The 20,514-nt window shown below is 31.5% G+C and overlaps 2 protein-coding genes and 2 non-coding genes across 8 annotated transcripts; 3 read left to right on the forward strand and 1 right to left on the reverse strand.

Moving 5' to 3' along the window:
• Positions 1–529: 529 nt before the first annotated feature.
• Positions 530–3,476, reverse strand: LOC103497683 (delta(8)-fatty-acid desaturase 2). 2 transcript variants are annotated; one of them, XR_007824931.1, is made up of 2 exons: positions 1,565–3,389; positions 530–979 (listed from the first exon to the last, which is right to left on the reverse strand). XR_007824931.1 is itself a non-coding variant. In XM_008459939.3 (1 exon), exon 1 carries the CDS (start codon positions 2,973–2,975, stop codon positions 1,632–1,634), a length of 1,344 nt encoding a protein of 447 aa, XP_008458161.1. In that variant the 5' UTR covers positions 2,976–3,476; the 3' UTR covers positions 1,395–1,631. The 2 variants fall into 2 exon arrangements, 1 of the variants encoding a protein (XP_008458161.1); XM_008459939.3 differs by lacking the exon at positions 530–979 and having other exon boundaries at positions 1,395–3,476.
• Positions 3,477–8,644: 5,168 nt separating this feature from the next.
• On the forward strand, positions 8,645–8,717 carry TRNAA-UGC (transfer RNA alanine (anticodon UGC)). Its single transcript has one exon. It is a non-coding gene; the product is annotated as a tRNA-Ala (tRNA).
• A 2,344-nt stretch (positions 8,718–11,061) lies between these two features.
• Positions 11,062–11,134, forward strand: TRNAA-UGC (transfer RNA alanine (anticodon UGC)). Its single transcript has one exon. It is a non-coding gene; the product is annotated as a tRNA-Ala (tRNA).
• Positions 11,135–13,845: 2,711 nt separating this feature from the next.
• Positions 13,846–20,218, forward strand: LOC103497682 (UDP-D-xylose:L-fucose alpha-1,3-D-xylosyltransferase MGP4). 4 transcript variants are annotated; one of them, XR_007824932.1, is made up of 6 exons: positions 13,846–14,010; positions 14,110–14,957; positions 15,620–15,781; positions 16,155–16,370; positions 16,628–16,725; positions 18,443–18,591. XR_007824932.1 is itself a non-coding variant. In XM_051091991.1 (6 exons), the coding sequence occupies exons 2-5, from the start codon at positions 14,478–14,480 to the stop codon at positions 18,650–18,652; spliced, it is 1,068 nt and encodes a 355-aa protein (XP_050947948.1). In that variant the 5' UTR covers positions 13,846–14,010; positions 14,110–14,477; the 3' UTR covers positions 18,653–18,693; positions 20,004–20,218. The 4 variants fall into 4 exon arrangements, 3 of the variants coding, with proteins under 3 accessions (XP_050947948.1, XP_008458159.1, XP_008458160.1); XM_051091991.1 differs by lacking the exon at positions 16,628–16,725 and adding an exon at positions 20,004–20,218 and having other exon boundaries at positions 18,443–18,693; XM_008459937.3 differs by lacking the exon at positions 16,628–16,725 and adding an exon at positions 19,553–19,927 and having other exon boundaries at positions 18,443–18,693.
• The last annotated feature ends 296 nt before the right edge of the window (positions 20,219–20,514 follow it).

The following is a 20,514-nucleotide window of genomic DNA, read 5'->3' on the forward strand; positions in this document are numbered from 1 at the left end:
AATTAAGCCCCATAAACGCTTTTTTAACTTGTGTTTAATATATATCAAATTAGAACAGTCTTGTAATTATATTAATCTTAGTTGGTAGCCATTTTGCTTTGGTTTCTTTCTTTTAAAATTAAACTTCTAAACTCCACTTTCAACCTTCAAAAATGTCTACATCACATCATCTCCATTTTGAGAAATCTAAAACTAAAAACTAAAGGAAATTGTTTCTGAAAACTGGTTTTGTTTCTAGTTGTTGGATAGGAAGAAAAATGCTTTTTAAAGAAAGGTGAAAAGCATAGCTGAGAAATGGGGAGAAAACAAGCAAAAAATTCAAAATAAAATGGTAATCAGACCTAAATTAATGCTTTAAGTGAGAAAAAAACAAAATAATGCCTTGTGTTCATTTTACTGCCGTATGTGTTTTAATAATCCAATCAAATTGTGTCACATATGCATATCGTGTCGTGAATCAGTTCCATCAAAGTTCGTCATGCGTGCATGTTAACACTATGTGAATTGTATTTTATCCCTTACGGCATAATGACATAGAAGTATCCAATAAGATTATAGCATAAAAGTTAATCGAGTCTACACGAATTTGTCCAATTAGATTAAACCATGACGCATGTCACTAGAGATGGAATTAATCCAATCATATCTATCCTCGACTCAAAAGATAACCTCTCAATTCCACGTATAGTTGAACAACATAGATTCAATTAACATTTAAAGAATATAGGAGTCATTGAAAGACATGGAAACAAATTTACCTGTATTTATACAAGAGATCAAGAAGATTTTATTTTTCTTCTCTAAATTGGAATTGGAATTGTAATTAATTTACTCATAAATGCAATAAAGCGCTTTAGATCTGTAGTATGTAGACTTGGAAGTCTCATTTGATTGGACTATGCAATTTTCTAATGAGTTCACTCGAACCAAATCGAACCATCGACATTCAAACCATGCTCTACACGAGCCCGGAAGTGACCTAAAAAGAAGAGAAGGGGAGTGGTGAGCCACACCTTAGACAGGCCAGAGTAAGGCAGTGAGGTGGCCATGTGTGAGGTAGGGCCAAAACTCCCAATGGTAAAACAGAAACAGACCATTTTCAACTCAAAATCTCAACAAAGCAATACAATGGGGACATAAAAGAAAAGATTCGAAATCACAAGACACAACTGCCAAATGGGGACAGTCCCCAGTTCCTTTTCACAGTAAACACACAAATCGGATCTTTAAATAAAAATGGCATATTCTCTTCTCTCTCAATAAACAAGAAGTTAAAAAACGCCATTGCTGTATATTCTAAAAACAGGGAAGTTCAAATTCAAAGAAACCCAGATCATGGATTGGATTTTATATAGCAGTTTTTCATTCAATTCAGAAGTTCAGCAGAGAGAATAGAAAGGCAAATTTATGGTAATCAAATAAAAGAACCAACAAGAGGAAGCTGAGTGTAATGTTTTAAGCAGAGTTCAAACATATCCTAAGAGGCCCATAATATGAAAAATAACAGTAAGCCCATCAAAAATAAACAAACAAAAGGGAGGAGAAAAAAAATTAAAAAAAGAACCTGCTGCCGTTCTTGAGAAGTCTAGATAAGAAATATGAAGGATCTGACCTCATCTTTAACTTCATCTTCATCCATGAGTGTTCACGGCTTCCCAGAGCAAGTTCTTAGGAACAGGATTGGTCAAGTCTCTAGCTTGCAAAGCAGCTGTTCTAAGAGTTCTAATGGTGCGGACATTAGCATCCCAAAATGACAAGCTTCTGTATGGAAGATTGTGTTTCTTGCAAAGTTCGACCACGATTGGAGAGATTTTCCTCAACTGGCATCTGGGCATCCTTGGGAATAAATGATGTTCTAACTGAAATTGCAATCCACCAAAAAACCAATCCATCCAAGATGAACAAGAGATATCCAAAGTCCCACTTGTTTGCTTCTCGAACCAATCATTCCCAGTGGGCTTCCCAACATAAACATTAGCAGAGAAATGGTTGAGGCAGAATTGGATGTGCTGTAGAGAACATACAGCAAAACTTGCAAGAACAAACATGACTCTCTCAGGCCAGTTAGGGAGATAGGAAACTAGAAGAGGAAACCATGTCCAAAACACAAGAATCCCCATTATGTTCAATGCTCTATCAGGGACTTTTCTAGTGGAAAATAAGAGCAACAATGTCTGCACAAAGAGATTCACTCTAGCCACACACATCACAGGGTAAAATGTGAAATGCTGGTAACTAACAAAGAATCTAGCCAAGGAATCAAACTTCAACTTCCTACCATAGAAATGAGATGTCAAAGTCCGGAAGAAAGTAGCAGAAACGGCAAAAACAGGGATGTGTTGAAGATCTGGATCATGGTCAAGACTATTGCAAGAGATGTGATGAGCATTATGAGTCCATTTCCACCAGGCTATACTAATCCCCGTCAAACAATTTCCAGACAAAATTTGAGCCAATTTGTTGAATCCACGACTCGACATTACATTAGAATGTCCAGAATCATGACCCACATAAGCACTTTGGATCCAAAGCATACCCAAAATCATAGCACAACCCAAATGAACCAAAACACTCTCAGATTTCAAAACCCCATAAACCACAAGAAACATCATCACGGCAACGGAAATCAAAGAATACATAATAACATGCCCCTTCTTCTCAAACAAACCTTGTTTGGAAAATTCAGAAGCAAGCTTTCTGTAATCCTTAGAAATCTCCGAGACCTGAAAATCCTTGAGATGAAATCCAGTGAACAACCGATCCAAATACGCCCAAGCGGTGCCAGGATGATAAGCAATGAATGCATCGGTAACATCATGACCCGCCAAATTGAGAAAAGGCGTATCACCACCAGGATGTACTTTAGCCCATTCTGTGACATTATAGACCTTACCCTGAATAGAGATCCATAGATCTCCTGGTTTGTTGTGCTTGAGAAGCTCCTCAGAGGTAATGTACTTCTTCTCCACCTCCATATCCAAACCAGACCTTCAAAGTTTGGTAAAAGGAGATCAAACAAAGAAAACAGAAGAAACCCAGATGAGAATCAAAGCGAGAAAGGTTTTCTTTGAAGGTATAAGAAGAAATTTCTTCGTTTATTTTTTATCGTGGGGTTGCTTTGGATGGGAAAATGCAACCCACTATTCGGAGAAGAGAGGGGGGGGAAATTGGGTTGGATTGATTCAGAATCTAGAATAGTGTGAACCCCTCTTTCTGAATTGCATGTTGCATTTAGAAGGGTTTAATATAGAAAAAGATGAAACGGATACGAATGAAGGAACAGAGAAGAATGAGAGGTCGTGATTGTTAACAGCGAAGTACACGGTACAAAAACCAACCTGGGCTTTAGGCTTTAGGGGCCGTTTCCCCCGCATCTCAAATCGGCTTCCCTCCTTTTAACCTCACCCGCGGCTCACTCAAATATCATCCCCTCTATCTTCTTCTTTTTTCTCTCTCTCTTTTTTCCTTCTTCTAAAATTACAATTGAAGTTTAAATTTTCATCTTTGTCCCTCTATTTTAATACACTTTTTCTATAAATTATATTAACTTTTTTAAGAAAAATATCCCTTTTATCCTATTAATTAAAATTATTAATCCTAAAACATAATATCATATCAATTAAACTCTCGAACTTTCATAAACTAATAAATTGTTTAGTTCAAGTCATGTCCCCAATGTGAATAAATAATAAAAAAAAAATTATTTAGTAGTTGGTATTTATGTTATACTAAATCATCTAAAGAATAGTAAATAATTTTTATTTGTTGTAATTTTAGTTTTAATCTTTTTAATACGAATTTAATCGAATATAATTTTGAATAGTATTATAAAACGAAGAAAGTTCATTCTACTTGTTATTTGTGGTATAATTACAAGTTTTTTTTAATGATATTTCGATGTTTAGCTAAAAAAAGAAGAAGAAAGAAAGAGATAAACACAATGTTTAGATTTCTTAATCATAAATCTTCTCGATGATATTTTGATGTTTAGCTAAAAAATTAAAGAAAAAAAAAAAGTTCTAACCCAATGTTTAGATTCGTTTATTGTAATTATTTACTTCTTATACGAAAAATTCCATTGAAATCCTAAATTTTAAATCGAAGATGATAAAGTGTTCTCTTATTGAATATATAGAATGATATTGATATAAATGGTTATGTACAAGTTTATCATTAAATTATAGAAAAGAAACATAATTATATGAAATTTTTTTAACATTTAAATATTGTAGAATCAGATAGTTTTTCTTATAACATTAGTTTGAAATACTACATTTGATAAATTCATTTATCAAACTATTTACTCAATAACTTTTAATTATATTTTATTAATTAATTTAAAACCTAACTTAATTAACATAAAAATTATACTATCAACTATGAAGGTAGATGTTACATCATGTGATCGGCATTGACATAGTCATTAGTATTATGTTGTATTGTGGGGTAAAATTGGAGAAGGGGAGCGCTCTTAACCTATGGTTCGAAGATACTAATTAATATTCGATCTGACGCACACTTATTAAATTAAAAATATATATATATATATATATATACGGAGTTTAAACGGAAACAGCGATTAAAAATATAAATAATATAAGGAGTCGGTTAAAGAAATTAAAAAAAAAAAGAAAAAAAAGAATGAATTGTCCGTAACGTGTAGCGTCATGCGTAGTGAGTGAGTGACGGGTGGAAAAACGACCCCGTCAAGGTAAATTCAAATGGACGGCTAAGATGCGAGGAAAAAGAATATTACTGTGGATGAACCACACGTCGTTTTTTTTTCTTTTTTTGAGTGGAATGATATTTTGTTTTCTCTTTTTTAAAATATGAATATTTCGAGAGATATTTTTGGAGGAGGTGCCAGTCTTTAACAGCTGTTCTTTTTTCTTTTTTTCTTTTTTTATTTTTTTCTTTTATAAATTTGTTTTTAATTTAATTATTATATTCCTCAAATTTTGCTTATGTATTTATTTATTTCTTGTTTTGCTTCCGATTTTTTTTTTTTTATTATTTTTTTGTTCTACGTTTGGAAATGTCTGTTTTTGTAAATTTATGAATTGGTTGATGATATAGGAGAGGAATTGAACCAATTTGAGAAAAGAGTCAATGAAATTGAACGTTAAAGATTGAAATTGACGTACGTGACAAAATTTGTACGTTTTCGTAATTTTCATTACCTATTTCTTAAGAAGTAAGATTGTATCTTTTTTAGTTACTTCGTTTTTTAAAGGATGGTATTTAAATGTCAATATAACTTAATAAGTAAGTCTAAAACTTAATAATCAAGAGATGTGATACAAATTAAAGGATTGAAACATTTAAAAATTATAAAAACATGATTTTCTCAAAATTATAAAAAGAAAAAAAAAATGAAATAAAAACATTATTCAACGGACAACGATTTCAAAATTTCGTAAATAACTATGATTTGTCTTTTAGTATGAAAATTGCTTTGAAAAGTTTAGTCAATCTTTTTAGCATAAATACTTTTGACCTAGTTTGTTTTTCTTTTTTTCCCTAAAAAAAATCCTACAATTTTTTAGTTTCTAGAATTATTTAAAATGTCTTTTTATAACATTTAATCTAAAAAAAACGTTCATTTTATTTAAAATTATTTTAGAATCTTAAACAAAATTTTAACTAATTTTATTTTTAGACTAAAATATCATTTTGTCCTATTTGGTGCCATTTTGGAACAATTTCTTTTTTAATTTTTTGTTGAAAGCTATTTGACAATAGGTATATGGTTGACATTAAAGTATAGAGATTGTAAAATAGTGCCACATGTGTGGCATAGATTACAAAGTTTCAATTGTGTTTTTTTTTTTTCTTTTTTAACTTCGATATGGATTTTTTTTTTTTTAATTCTAATATCATTTGGGTGTCATTTTAAGTCCTTTATTTTTTTCCTATTTAAGTGAAGATAAAAATATGATGTGTCAATTAGGTGTAAGAATAAAGGTAATACAGATAGACACAATTGATGGTGAGTTGTAAAAATGGAAGAGTTTTTAATCATATTTGAAATGGTGTTGATTAGAGAGGAAATAGACTTCTTTGTTATTGTTTTAAATTGAAAGGATGGGACAAATCATGCATTATAAGAAAGTGCATCACTAAAAAAAAAAAAAGTAATAATTTTATTGGCTTTGAAAAAGACTAAACGAGTAAATGTGTTTACAAGATAAAATTATAGAAAAGTCATATGATCCGTAAAACTAATATAGGTTAAAAACTAAAGAGAGAAAGCACCTCCGAAGATAAATTTGTTTACAAAAGAAAATTCTAATCAAAACGTATGACTAATGGAAATTAAGATGGCAACAAAGAAAAAGAGATCGAATAACCAAATAAGAAAGTTTTAAACTTTAAATATATATAATTTTTCAATCAATCATGACTTCCAACGATTAATTATTTTGTATTTTATTTATTTGTCCGTTTTTCCTTTTCATTCACATGCTTTAATCTTAACTTTCCGAAAACATCTAATCTTTTCTATTTTTTATGGTTTACTTATTTCTTCAAACTTTTATTGTATTTAAAATCATTCAAACATGGAAGTAAGTTGAAAATTTTATTAAAATTTGTGTTTGTTTCAATTAATCAAGGGTCAAATCAATGCAACACAATTTATTTCTTTCTTTCTTTTTTGTTTTTACTTTTTTTTTCTATCATCTCTCGATGAAATCAATTAGGTTGAGTTACTACTTTTGGAAAAGATTCGAAAAGCTACCACTTAACAACTTTTGAGATTTTCCATCAGATAAAGAGCTCACAATAACTATAAATAGTAGAGGAGAGGAGAGGATTGAATCTAGATTTTATAATAGCATCACTCATAATTATAATCGATCAACCTAACCATAACTCAGTTAGTCAAGACATGTTCATTGACAACCTAAAAGTCATATGTTGTAATCTCATACCCTATCTATTGTTGAATTAAAAAGAGTAGACATTGCTAACACAAGCATAACTCAACTAACATATACTTGTATTATCAACTTTAAGGATGGATGTTTAATTCTTCTATTTACATATAGAGAGATTGAAACAGTTAACTTTTTGGTCAATGGTACATATTAATATCGAATGACATTCTGAGCTATGGTTTAAATCTCTTGTTACAAAAAAAAAAAATGTATAATATTGTGTAACTAATGAACTAAATGAGAACAGCCAACAAATTTGGGTTCACAAAAAAGATCCAGCTGGATATCTGAGGTGGCAAAGGCATTGCATTCCATGTTCTATATTACTATCATCTTTTTTTATTTACTTTTGTGGTCCAGTCCCTTTACTTTTGTTTATTGCCCAATTGACCCCACCCCCAATTTCAAAAAGCACGTGAGTCCCACCACCTCCTCCTGTCTCTTCCCATTCCCTCTCCCTCCCCCTAGAAGTAGATTTTCTTCCTCTCGAGGAATTCTCTTCAAAAGCCATTCTTTTTCTTTCTCTTTCATCCACTACTCCCATCTATTTCAAATCCTACCTAACATCATAAAACCACTTCTCCTCTTTTGCCCTATTTTTAGTTTTTTCTATTTTAGTAACCTTACTTTCATTCATATGTTCGTGTAGTTTTTATAATTAATATTTTGATCTTTTGACTTGGAAAAATTATGATGATGTAGCTTAAAGATATCAAATTTGAGCATTTGGTTGACCTTGAAAAATAATTAAAATGGTGTATAGCCCAATGTCAATGAAATGTATAAGTCAACACGTGGATTGAAGTGATGTTGAGTTGAGCTAAAGCAGTATTGTATACCTCGATATTGGAATATGATAATAGGCTATGTTTCTTGTCCTCTTTTTGGTGAATACATACCTAACAATAATATAGAGAGTTCTCTCTAGTGTGGTACGAACACCTTGTTTTGTTGTCTTTAGGTTGGTCTCATTTATGAAAAAATAAATATTTTTGTGAATTTTAGGAAACTTTCAGCTTAAATATAACTTAGTTGATTTTATACTATGGATATACACAATTGATATGCAATTAAAATTTTCTTTTAGAGAGTTTACTTCATCAAGCAGATTTGTCATCTCATTCTCATCACATTTTGCTTTCCATTGAAAATGTTAATAGCTATTGTAGGCAGTCTAATTCAATGATTAATTATCTGTTTGTTGTAGTGAAGGGAATCAACTAATTCCATACCTTCACATATCACAAATATTTCTGCTATTGAAGGGGAAAAATCCATCTCATAACGTAGGACAAATGTAGCATAAAGTTGATCTCGTAACTCTTGGTCGTAATCGACATCACGAAATGACTCAATAGCATCACCAAGCTTTCTGGCCACGAGTACTCTTTTTTGAAACCTAAAATGCAGGTCTAATAAGCAAATCCAAAAGGCTACACTTCTGAATTTTAAATCCGATGGTTTCAAGTCAAATGTGCATTTAATAAAAGTACATAATCTAAAGGTCAGAAGTATTTTATTTATCATTATCTATGTAATATTTTTCTGATTTCTTATTAAATTGATATTGGTGGGTGATTTACATCTACCATAACATAAATTTCACTTTACTTCAATGTATTTGATTCAAAAAGTTTACTACTAATTTAAATTAGGAGACCTCCATGATTTATGAATTTGTAATGAGGATATTGTAAAATCAAAACGGGGATGTAGCTCAAATGGTAGAGCGCTCGCTTTGCATGCGAGAGGTACAGGGTTCGATCCCCTGCATCTCCATATCTATTTTTTTTTTTTTTTTATTATTGTATGTTTAAAGTAGTGATATAAGAGAATAAATAATTATCATATAAAAATATACTCACATGCATCATATTAAAAGATTATAATATAATAAGTTAAACATATGAGGTCAACTGGGAGGAATTAATGGCATTAGAAAATTTAATAACAGGTATCAAATTAATTTAATTGAAGAGAATGTGGTTCCCACTCCTCCCATGCTTTTGAATATTCTCTATTACTTTAATTCTTTGAATAAAATTCAACTATATATTTGCTTCAACTTTAAAAAGAAAAATTATGATACATAGCAGCAATAACTTGTACTCCTAATATTAAAATAGGTCTTATATACCTTTAAATTATTTATTAGGAGAGGTAAAAAGAATTTAGCTATAAATAATGTCAAATTAGAGTTTTTTTTGGAGTGGAGAATCATGAAACACCATGAAAAGTTGCATTAACACGTCAACTTATTTTAGTATATAATGTCTTTAGTACTCTATAAATTATTGAAACATTAAGTATAGGAATATTGTTTCAGCATTTGGAGATTTGCTCAAATGAGTTCAATAGATAGATAATTGTCATTCTAAAGGTCTCTTCCATACCATGACGCACCCTGTAATTACATATCCAAGTATCGTAAATGAAAATGTTTTTTTTTTAAATTAAAATTTGATATACTACACTCTTAAAAATGTTAATTAGGACATGAAAACGGATTAAATTTTGAGAAGAGAGAAAAATACCAAATATACTTTATCTGATATGTTAAAAAATGTAAATAACACGACATTCTACGTATCCAAAATTAAGATTGTATCATTATTTTACATGACATTAAATATAGCAAGGAATAATGGTTGATCCATAAATTTGATACAGGGAGGTTATATAATAAACACACTAAAAAAAGTCTAAACAAATCCACAACCTGGTAACTATAAGAAAGGGGCATAACCACTACACTACAACCATATTTTGTTTAATGTTAAGCATTATTTAATATATTATAATATAATACTTCAAAACTAATATTAAAATACAAAAACTAATAATGTGAGGAGTACATATGTCCCGCTGGCTCTTACGTAAATCTGTTGGTGGTAAGAAAAAATTTCAACTATAAAAAAAATAATAATACGTGATGGATGTTATTACTTTATGAATTGAACGACTTTTTCAAAACATCAATGTCTACAATGGAAATTATAAACTAAATGAACGTAAATGAAAATTTTAATATAGATAAGAGGGCCTAGTTGCTGGCCTATATATATATATATATATCAATACAATGAACAGGATGTTACATAAAATGCTTTAAATCTAGAAGTGGTCAATGCAATATATAGTGTACTAGTCGAAGGTTGTTGGATGTATGAAGAGAAATAACTCTCAACTTTTCAACACCATAGACATTTTAAGATTTTTATTTTCATTATTATTATTATTATTATTATTATTATTTGGTTTGGAAATCTTAAATAATATTATTATCGTTTTTCTCACATTACACAATTTGAACACTCTTTTGGATGTTCGAAAAGACAAGTTTCAAATAATAATAATAATAATAATAAAGCTTTTATTTTTTAATAAAATAAAATAAAAAATATAGAGACAATTAGTTCCAAAAGTCCGTACCACTCATTCATTGGGAATAACTCCAAACAAATCTCAATTCTCTTTTGAAATGAAACTCCAAACAAGAAGAAAAAAAATATCAACTTTGCTAGAAAATTTCTCATGACGTTTTAATTTTAATTAAATAATTAAAGGCTGAATTTAGGCTTCATTATTTACAAGAACATGGATAGTTGGATTTGTTTATTCTAATAATAATAATAGTTGTAGGCTAGTTGCTAAATTACGTTTTGATTATAATAAGTGTTTTATGTTTGTTTTAAAGTTGAACATTTGTAGGAATAGAGCATTCAAAACTTTCACGATCAAGTCTTGAATTCTCTTTTGTGTCTTTCTTTTTAGTGCGTTCAAACTTATGAGTAAAATGTGGTATTTCGTTTCTCTTTTTTCATTTTTTTCTTTTTACTTGAAAATAGGATCTCAATTCTTTTAAAATAAAGTAGAGATCAGAAGTGATGGATAACAAATGCTTATAATTATAATGTACCATTCTAATTTTGAACTTCGAAATCGTGACTACAATGAAGATATCAATAGATTACAACGTTGTCTTAGTAACTTTGAACTCTTAAACGAAGAGATTTGAGAATAATTGCGATGCACATGGCACATTTCAAATGCAATTTAGTTAGCTAGGTTTTCCTTTGACGTACTTTATGTGAAACTCAAAGATGATCTAAAATCTCAAATAGGGGATGTAGCTCAAATGGTAGAGCGCTCGCTTTGCATGCGAGAGGTACAAGGTTCGATCCCCTGCATCTCCATTTTTTATTTTTTATTATTTCACTGTAATAAATCAAGATAAAGTTACTTTAAACCATTATAGATAAATTGTGATATTTTGTGATCTTAATCACTTATCATAAGTTTGAGTTTATACTCGTACTAAAAAGATGTTAGTTTTCTTGTAGATTTCAAGTTGCTATATTTAAATTAATTGTTATAGCATAAATAAAATTGAACTTTTATGTTTGATAGTTTGCATGGGTTACAAATTTAGAATTTAAAGGTTTGTTTTTTTCTTTAGGATTTTAAGGTTTTTGCTCATAATTATTTTAAGTTATTACTCGATTTTCTTTTCTGCAAAGGTTTTGTATTAAAACGTGAGTTTGGGAGAAACAAACCTTTAGATCTCGAGAGGTTCATCGTAAAATTAAACAATAAGTTAGTTGAGCTATGTTTATTTTGGCAATTACCTAAACATAAATATAAAAGATATGAGCTCTTGACCACGTTGAAAAGAAAAATAACACATCCATATTAGTGCACAAATATCTCTTTCTTACGAGTAAGCTCGATCGATCATGTGACTGCCCACATCAGCATCAAAGTTGACGTGGAAACGTGGTTAGATTCTTAGACAAGTGGGATTTAAAAGTAAAGAAAGAGTAAGGCAAATGAGCAATGTGGAATTTGTAGGATATATTATATGCCAATAGAACAATAATATATACCCACAAAAACCCTAGATATATCCTTCCACATATTTGTATGGTTCACAAGCCTAGGCCTAGTGAAAAGTGTTGAGAGCAGAGTATATTATCTGCATTTGAATACAATAATGTTATCCTTTTATAAAGAATTAGTAACAACAAAAAGAGAATTTAAACTTGAATATCAACTACACAAAGATAAGATGGAATATTGATTATATATATATTGACACATAAATGCAATAATTTGAAAAGAACTTATTCTTCCCATCATAGAATTTGACTCAACTCCAACAACAAAGCAGCAACATCAAATCATATTATACTCCAATATACGGAAGTTTTGAAAGAAAACAAATATAAGAAAGTAGAAGCTAAAAACAACAACATTGTTATAGTGTATATTACAACACACCTTACCAAACTTATTTTAAGTCTATCTTTTTCTCACGTAGAGAATTTACAAAAGAACACGTGACAATTTATCTAGTGTGTTTTAGTGAACGAGTACATTACTCAGTACCTTTTGTTTCTGTTTAGGGCATCTATTATATGTAAAGTTTTGTAGTATTGAACGTGATAATTCATTCTCCATGAAAGATCTAAGTTAGATAGTGATTCTACGACCTAGCTAAATAGAATGATTGTTTTGAACTCGAAATATTAGTTATTCTAATCTACTACTAAAAAGAGATTCATAATTTAGAAAAATAAAAACTTGACGTGTCTATTTATATAACGATGAGAATAGTAGAATACTATAGTTGGTGAGAATAGTATAGTTGTTGGAAATGGTTAGAAAAAGTTTACACAATGAGGAAAAAGAAAAAAAGATTCTATAAAGAACAAATATAATCAAAGGGTATTTTCTATTTCATTCTTTTATATCATTGAAAGGGTTTTCTTGTCTTTTTCTTTTGGAAATGGCCCAACCCCACCACTATGAATGGAATAAAGTTTTTAAATTTTGTGTCCCAATTTACAAAAAATTCCAGCAATTTCCAGCAAATTAAGGGACTATTGTGGTCCTCAAATTTATAAGCCTTTCCTTGCAAATATATTCAAAATGGGAGGCCACTCAACCCTAAATCAAAAAGATATCACATTAATAACTTTTTAGGATATCATGTTGTCGTGGCTGTGCCTCTCAACTCTATGTGAAATCATATCATAAAGAACAAACCACTTTCTTTCATCCCCCCATGCTTATCATCTTCTAGAGTTCTTTCTTTTCCTTTTATACATTTCAGTGTATATTCTTTTATCTTTTCAAAATCTAATGTATATATTTAGCTCTGATCAAATTCATTTGATGTATATCAAATTTTAGTGACGATCAGTTGACTTAAAAATTACGAAGTAAAAAAGAGAATAATACATGAATGGAATAAGTAAAAAAGAGGCAGTCTCATGAAAACATTTGGATTTGTCTTTGAACAAAACTTTGGATGAGTAAATTTGCACTTCCGATTACAAATACTTTGATTTATGTTTGGAAGAACAAGAAAATGGGTTGGTTGATTAGCACTTTTATATATGCTTTATTTGTCCATTGGACCCAATTGTTTTATGGTGCTTTCTGTTGGACCTTGGTGTTGGTGGGCTTTTGCTTATTGCATCCATAATTCAATATGCATGGAGAATTGTGAATACTTAAAAGGAAAACAAAAGTTAGAACTTAAAAAAAAAAGGCAAAAATATTTTCCCATCGTTACTTACGTATCCGTATTTATATCGATAAGATCTAAAATTTCGTTATATCTTCTAAATATTTTTAACAATTATATAATTTATCACTTCTTTTTTTATTGTGATTAAAAAAAATTAAACTATCAAAATAAAATATGATACTTAGTAAAAATAAATTAAAATATTTATCAAAATTTTGAATTTTATCGATAATAGAAATCGATAAATTTTATAAATAAATGGATTTAGTTCGTTCCGAAACTAAATTTGTAATTAATTTTATAATGTCCTAACAACACAATATTATTTTCAGAAAACCCCTAGAAAATATCATAATGTTACAATTAGCCCACATCTTCTCTATTTTATTTAGCTTATTATTAGTTAATAAAAACTGCTAAAACAGCTCCCCGCCACCGCTTGCTCCATTGCTCCCCTTCTCAGATCCTCACTCTTCATACTCCAACTCCTTCCACTCTTCAACAACCGCCGGTGGAGCTCGACTTTCCGCCGACAAGGTAAAATCTCTTACAAATTTTGATGTACAAATCATGTGCCTTTTGTTACTTTTATTAGCTTACCAATTCATGTTCTGAATCATGCCCAACCAATTTCAGATCACATTGTTCCATTGGAATTTCCCCTGGTTAAGTGCAGCTGATCTGTATTCCATTGCCAATGCTGTTTTGTTTTCTCTAATTTCTGGTTGATCCCATTAATCGGCAGGGAAATTGTGCCGTCTGGTCTGCAGTCATTTAGAATAGGCCGTTAATTGGTTTTTTAAGCTTGAGTTTTGCTTCGAGATGGAATGAGAGTTCTCATGTTCAATGAATTCTCTAATTTTCTGATTGATTTTGCAATTTGTCTCTTGGACGAATGATTTGTGGGTAGTTTTTTTTTAATCTTCGTCTCTCTGGTCAAGGTTGTAGAGATTTACTTGAAAACGGTTTGGGACTGTTCTGGGTTTTCTTTTTTATGCAAGAAAATGCCGTCGGTCTTGCACCAAAGATCCACTCACAGCTCACTTGCAAATTCGTATCCACTTTCTCCTCGTTCTTCCTCGAGTTCTGAAAGATCATTTTCCATATTCAGTCCTATAAACCTACTTGCTCTGCTTTCTCTCATTGTGATTCTTGGAGTCTTCTTGCCCTGGATGAATATACAAGAGAGTATTTTCTCAAGCTCCAAGGTCTCAAACTCTAAGTGGCGAGAATACTCATTGGCTGAAGCTGCATCGTTCGTTGCAAAGAATGGGACTGTGATTGTTTGCGCTGTCAGCCAACCCTACTTGCCCTTTCTCAATAATTGGTTAATTAGTCTTACTCGGCAGAAGCACCATGAAAAAGTTCTCGTTATTGCTGAGGACTATGCAACGCTCTATAAAGTGAATGAACGGTGGCCAGGGCATGCAGTGCTTGTCCCACCAGCTCCTGATGCTCAAACCGCTCATAAATTTGGTTCTCAGGTGTGCTTTTAACGAATTTTGTTGCTATCAGTTTTGATTGGTTCTTTCTGTTTGAAATGATAAATTTGATTGCTTATATAAACGTATAATCAGTGTTTGTTGCTTCTCTGTTAAATATTTCATCGCATTTAACATTGCCTGAGCAAAGATGTTTTGTTAATGGCAAATGCAACACTAGTCATGAACATTTCGTACTTGAATGTGTTTTCTAAACTTAAGAAGATTATTTCATAATTTTTATATCCGGCCTTAATTTATGATTATTAATATTACTACTGGATAACTTTCATATTATGCCTTCAATTTCAATTGATATTATGTGAAAGCACTTCTGTTGTGATACTTACCCCTTAAAGTACAGAAGCTTCAATCTTATTGCTCCTTCCAACACTTACTAATTTGACTATCAAGTCTGGACATGATCTCTCTCTTTGTTCTCTTTGTATGAAGCATGTTATAGAACTCAAGAAACTCTTTATTGAAGCATTTCTTTGGCCATCGAGAGCATGTTCACTCAATTTCCTTCCCATCAATCCTGCTTTGCCCTGTCTCCTTCTAATTTAACTTCTCCCTTCTCATGCTCCGTCCTTAGGTGTATATGTTTTATCTTTAGCCAAATTCATTGCCTGTATGAAATGAAAATGATTGCATTCACTTTTTAGGGATTCTTCAACTTCACATCCCGGAGACCACGACACCTACTACACATTTTGGAGCTTGGCTATAATGTCATGTACAATGATGTTGATATGGTATGGCTGGCCGATCCATTTCCTTATCTGCAAGGGAATCATGATGTGTACTTCACAGATGACATGGCTGCAGTATGTACAACTTTTCTCTCTCCTCCTCCCAGTGCAATGTTGGTGGAAATGGATTGCTTGCAGGCTTGCATATAAACTCTAATTTATTATCTTTTATTCTTTGAGCAAGAAAGAGCGTTCATATAAGTTTGAGATGTTTAAATGGAAAATGTTGGAGGACTTTAGCTTCCTGATGAAAATTTGTATATTTGCTTATTTCTTTGATCAATCTATCGATTTGACTTGAACATGTGGTACATACAGATCTCCAGTTTAATATTACAAGAACTTGAGAAATATGGTCACTACTTAAATTTTGATGAAAAGTGTTCAGCATTGTTGTTCATTAACATACACTAAGCTTCCTTTTAATTTTGCCCTCACCTCGTTACAGGTAAAACCTTTGCACCACTCTCATGAATTGCCACCTCCGGGGAAAAAGGGCCGCACTTACATATGCAGCTGCATGATTTTCCTACGTCCCACCAGCGGAGCAAAACTGGTCATGAGGAAGTGGATTGAGGAACTTAAAGCTCAGCCATGGTCCAAGGCGAAGAAGGCAAATGATCAACCTGCTTTCAATTGGGCACTAAATAAAACTGCTGGAGAGGTTTGTTTTTCTAGTCTTCTATTTTTCAATATCATATACTAATTGAGCTGCTAGGATCCCATATGATAGCAATTAAGCTTACAATACATGCATATATTTATATTTGAAGGAGCATAAAATTTACACCATGCGAGAACAATAAAGAAAGTGAATTATCAAATTATCAAATGATTACATTAATTTAGTTAAAAGTTGCAAACTATGATACTGCCAGTTCCAATAGAGTGAATATAAGGAAAGATTTTGCTTTGTTTTAGTGAATGCACTGTGAAAAACCATAATGATTCCAGTGGTCGTACCAGCTTGTTGGGGCTACCCAAAGGATGAAAGTTTGGAGAGTCGGATAGAAAATGAGGTTCATTTCTGAATTTCAGCTTCCAAATTGAGTCTTCTAAAGTCATGTCCCATGTGCTTGTTCTTAGTTTTTAAAGACTAAGCTTTTCATTTTACAATTTCTTGGTCTAGATCTTTAACCTTTTAACAACTTTTTTAAGCCTGCAGAGTATAAGTTTTTGGCTTATTTCGTTTCACCCTTCAAATTTTGTTTAATCTCCAAACAGGTTTCTGCCTGACTCTCTGATCTTTACATTCTTCAAATTGGCAGTGGAAATCTATCTTAAAAACTTCCAAAGGGGACTAATTTTGCAGTGGGGACTGGTTGAGAAACAGTTTTTTTTCCTTTTCTGAGTGAACGTTGAACGGGATATTGCCCTCCCCCACTTTATTTTCCTAGTTTAGTCTTTGGCTGCTGGGTTTCTAACACCCATCTTCAACTTTTGGAGCTCCAGTCACTGCTCTTTATTGGTGTTAGTGTGATAAATGAAAACATGCTTTTCACAGAAATGGTATTTCTTCTTTAATTTTCAATTTGGGATCTTTCACGTAATACACCGTTTCGTGATTGGGGTCGGTTAACTCCGTCTATTTTATTTCTCTACCAAATTGGTTTTTCCTTTTTTTAAAAAAGAAATAAAAAATCATCACGTACTTGGAACCTTTGAAAATGGGAAATCTTAGAGTAGGTTTTCCCTTGACGCTCCCTTCCTTTTGTTTCTAGGATTGAACCAGACAATTAGAAATTTCTTTATCATCCTTTTTTTGTAGGCATTACTGATAAAGGTGGGGTGGATAATCCCTCCTCTTCCATTTGGCATGGAAAGCTCTTCAAGTTCCCCCAAAATTACCAAACTCTGAGTCTCTGAGTTCCCCCAAAGTGTTACATTTTCTTTTGAGTTTGTTCTTGGCAGGATTAGCAATTTTGTCTTAGAGAAAAGTCGTCATTTTCTTTCCTTCTTCCCTGGCCGGTCTTACATGTGTAAACAGAATTTGGAGACTCAAGAGTCGATACCATATGATCCTCTCATGCCCTTATGCTCGTCTTATATGATCATAGTTTTTGCAGATTCTTAGCATCTCCTTCCTCACAAATTGACAAGTTTGCTTCCCATTTTCGTTGAAGCCTTTCCTTTAAAAAATTAAAAGACATTCCTGTGGCTTCAACTCAGGAGGGCAAGGGAATTCTTTTTGGTTAATTTGGTTAGAAAAAAGCAATGAGAAAAAATTAAAGGCTATTTTTTGGAATAGTTCGTTGTTATTTGCTTTCTTGGTGTAAATTCTGCGTTCCTTAAAAAATTTGAGTTCTCTTTTTGCCACTTGGAAGACTCTGTAGTAACTTCCTTTGATTGGGGCTTCGGGCTTGGCTTTCCTCCCTTTTTTATTTTTAATTTCTTATTTTATATGAAAGGGTATATTTCTTTAATTTACAAAACTATTAATATGTAAAATTTTGGTTAGGATTTTGAAAGTAGATTATATCCCTCTTTTGGTCAACTAGTATCAGAATCAAATTTTCCTATGAGCTAACAATCCAGTAAGCAACTAAAACCAACTGATCCAGTAGTTTGTTCATACAAGGCCCTTATTACTTGGATTAGATCTCTTAGCTATTCCACGTATGAGGGAAGAATCCTTCAATTTTTAGTCAATATGAGGCTGTATATTAGATTTTCTAATGTAGAGAGACTGTGCATTTTAGATAACTACCTAAAAATGGTTATATTGATGATACACAGGTGGATCTATACCTGCTTCCACAGTCAGCATTCCCAACAGGTGGATTATACTTCAAGAACCAATCATGGGTTCAGGAAACCAAGGGAATGCATGTTATTATACATAATAATTATATCACAGGGTTTGAGAAGAAAATTAAACGTTTCCGAGAATTCAACCTGTGGTACGTGGATGATCATACTCTTGAGTCTCCTCTTGGTCGAATATGAGAAATTAATAGATGTTATCACAATTCTTCCCGCAATACAAGGTACCCTCTTTTAGAACTGTTTAGCCTTAGCAAGATTTTAGTTCAATTTTCCTTCTTCCTGGGATAGTCTTGGGAGTGCGTTTAGGTTGGTGCTATATTTCATTCACAATTTGTTATCATGACAACACTGTAGCATATAGTAAGACTATTATCATCATCATTCATTGAACATTAAGTATTGATTATTGCAATTTTGCTCTGAGAAGTTCTCTCGGTCTCTTTATCAAATTCCTTTGAAATATTGTGTATAGTAGTTGTATACTTGGAACTTTAGGGAGGTGCTTTCCATTGGAGTACATAGGAATCTCTAACATTCTTGGTCACATTTTTACTATGTTACTCCACCTCTTACTAGAAACCGAAAACTGAAACATAAGGTCATTTTTTAGTTTTAATAAATGAAGTTTTGTTCCTCTCCGAAAATGATTTGCATATTTCTTAAGTTTAATTTCTAGCCAAATTTCAAAAACAAAAACAAATTTTTAAAAACTACTTTTTTTAAGTTTTGGGTGCTTTTAAACTTATTAAAAAAAAACAAAAAATATATTATTATTTGAGGTACTTGAACTTTCCCCCTACACAAATGCATTCATATTCGTACTCTCACAATGTCACATACCTTCATCTCTTTCTACTCCTCATTCATAAATAAGTTCTTCCATACTAACTTTTAGCTAATTTAAACTTTGAAAAAATAGGGTGAAACTTTTGTTGAACTATCTTATAGATCAAACGATGGATCAAGTCTTTTGTTTCTAATTTTGACTCCACTTGGCTTTGAGATCCAGATTTTAAACTTTACTCTCTATTTGATTAGGATAAATCTTGTTTCTTATTCATGATTTGAATGACTTCACAGATCAAATCCTACAGGTAAACTATTCTCAACCACGAACTATTATCATGGCAAAGACATTTAGCTGAGATAACTTAAATGGCCTCGATGTTACTTCAATCCAAAGTGGTTTCCGCAAGAAGAAACGATGTTTATACAACCTTCAAATGAACCAACAAATGTCTAATAAGTAAATAAAATTGTGCAACTCCCTAATACATCAAATGACATAATGGATTACTAGCTCGAGTAATCTAATAAATGTGTATAAATGAAATATTTTGATTGAAATTGCTTGTGGAGAAACTTTCTGCCGAGCAAGCGACCAAAGCTCCACATTGATTAGATATGAGAGGAAATTTCGTCAATAGATAAGACAATATCTTTATTGATATGAGATATTTTTCGTGAAACTAAATGCAAAAGTCATTAGATTTTATGATTGTAATAAACAATTTTATTTTCTAATGTATAGTAAGAGACTTCAGCAGAGACCTTAGATGGGAAAAAAAAAAAAGGAAGGAGATCCCAAGTAACATATTAACTAGAGATGGAAAAGAATCGTGAGTAATGAGAATCAATATCTCCTTCGCAACGACATTTTGGATGAAAAGAAAAACATAGCAAGGAGTAATTACGCCTAAAATCGACCATGTTAGACACTTTGATAAGTTAGGAGGAGGATTATTTTCAGTTGAACTCTAGTTCTACAAATAGTGTTAGAAGCTTGAATTGCACTTGACTTCATTTAATGTTAGCTTAAGCTCAACTTTACGTTTATTCAATACAACTTGACTTCAACTTGAATTCATCATAAATGAAGTTAGAGATGCTCTTGACTTCATGAGTTTACTATTAAAATGAAGCTTGATTGAGTTGATTTAATGTGATCTTCCTTTACAGTTCTCCATACAAAAAAAGAGTGAAATGAACTTCTCGGATTCCATGAAAAAGGTATTTAGGTATTATGAAAATAAGATGTTAAA

This window comes from Cucumis melo, chromosome 11 (assembly GCF_025177605.1).
Source record: "Cucumis melo cultivar AY chromosome 11, USDA_Cmelo_AY_1.0, whole genome shotgun sequence".
Lineage (NCBI taxonomy): Eukaryota > Viridiplantae > Streptophyta > Magnoliopsida > Cucurbitales > Cucurbitaceae > Cucumis > Cucumis melo.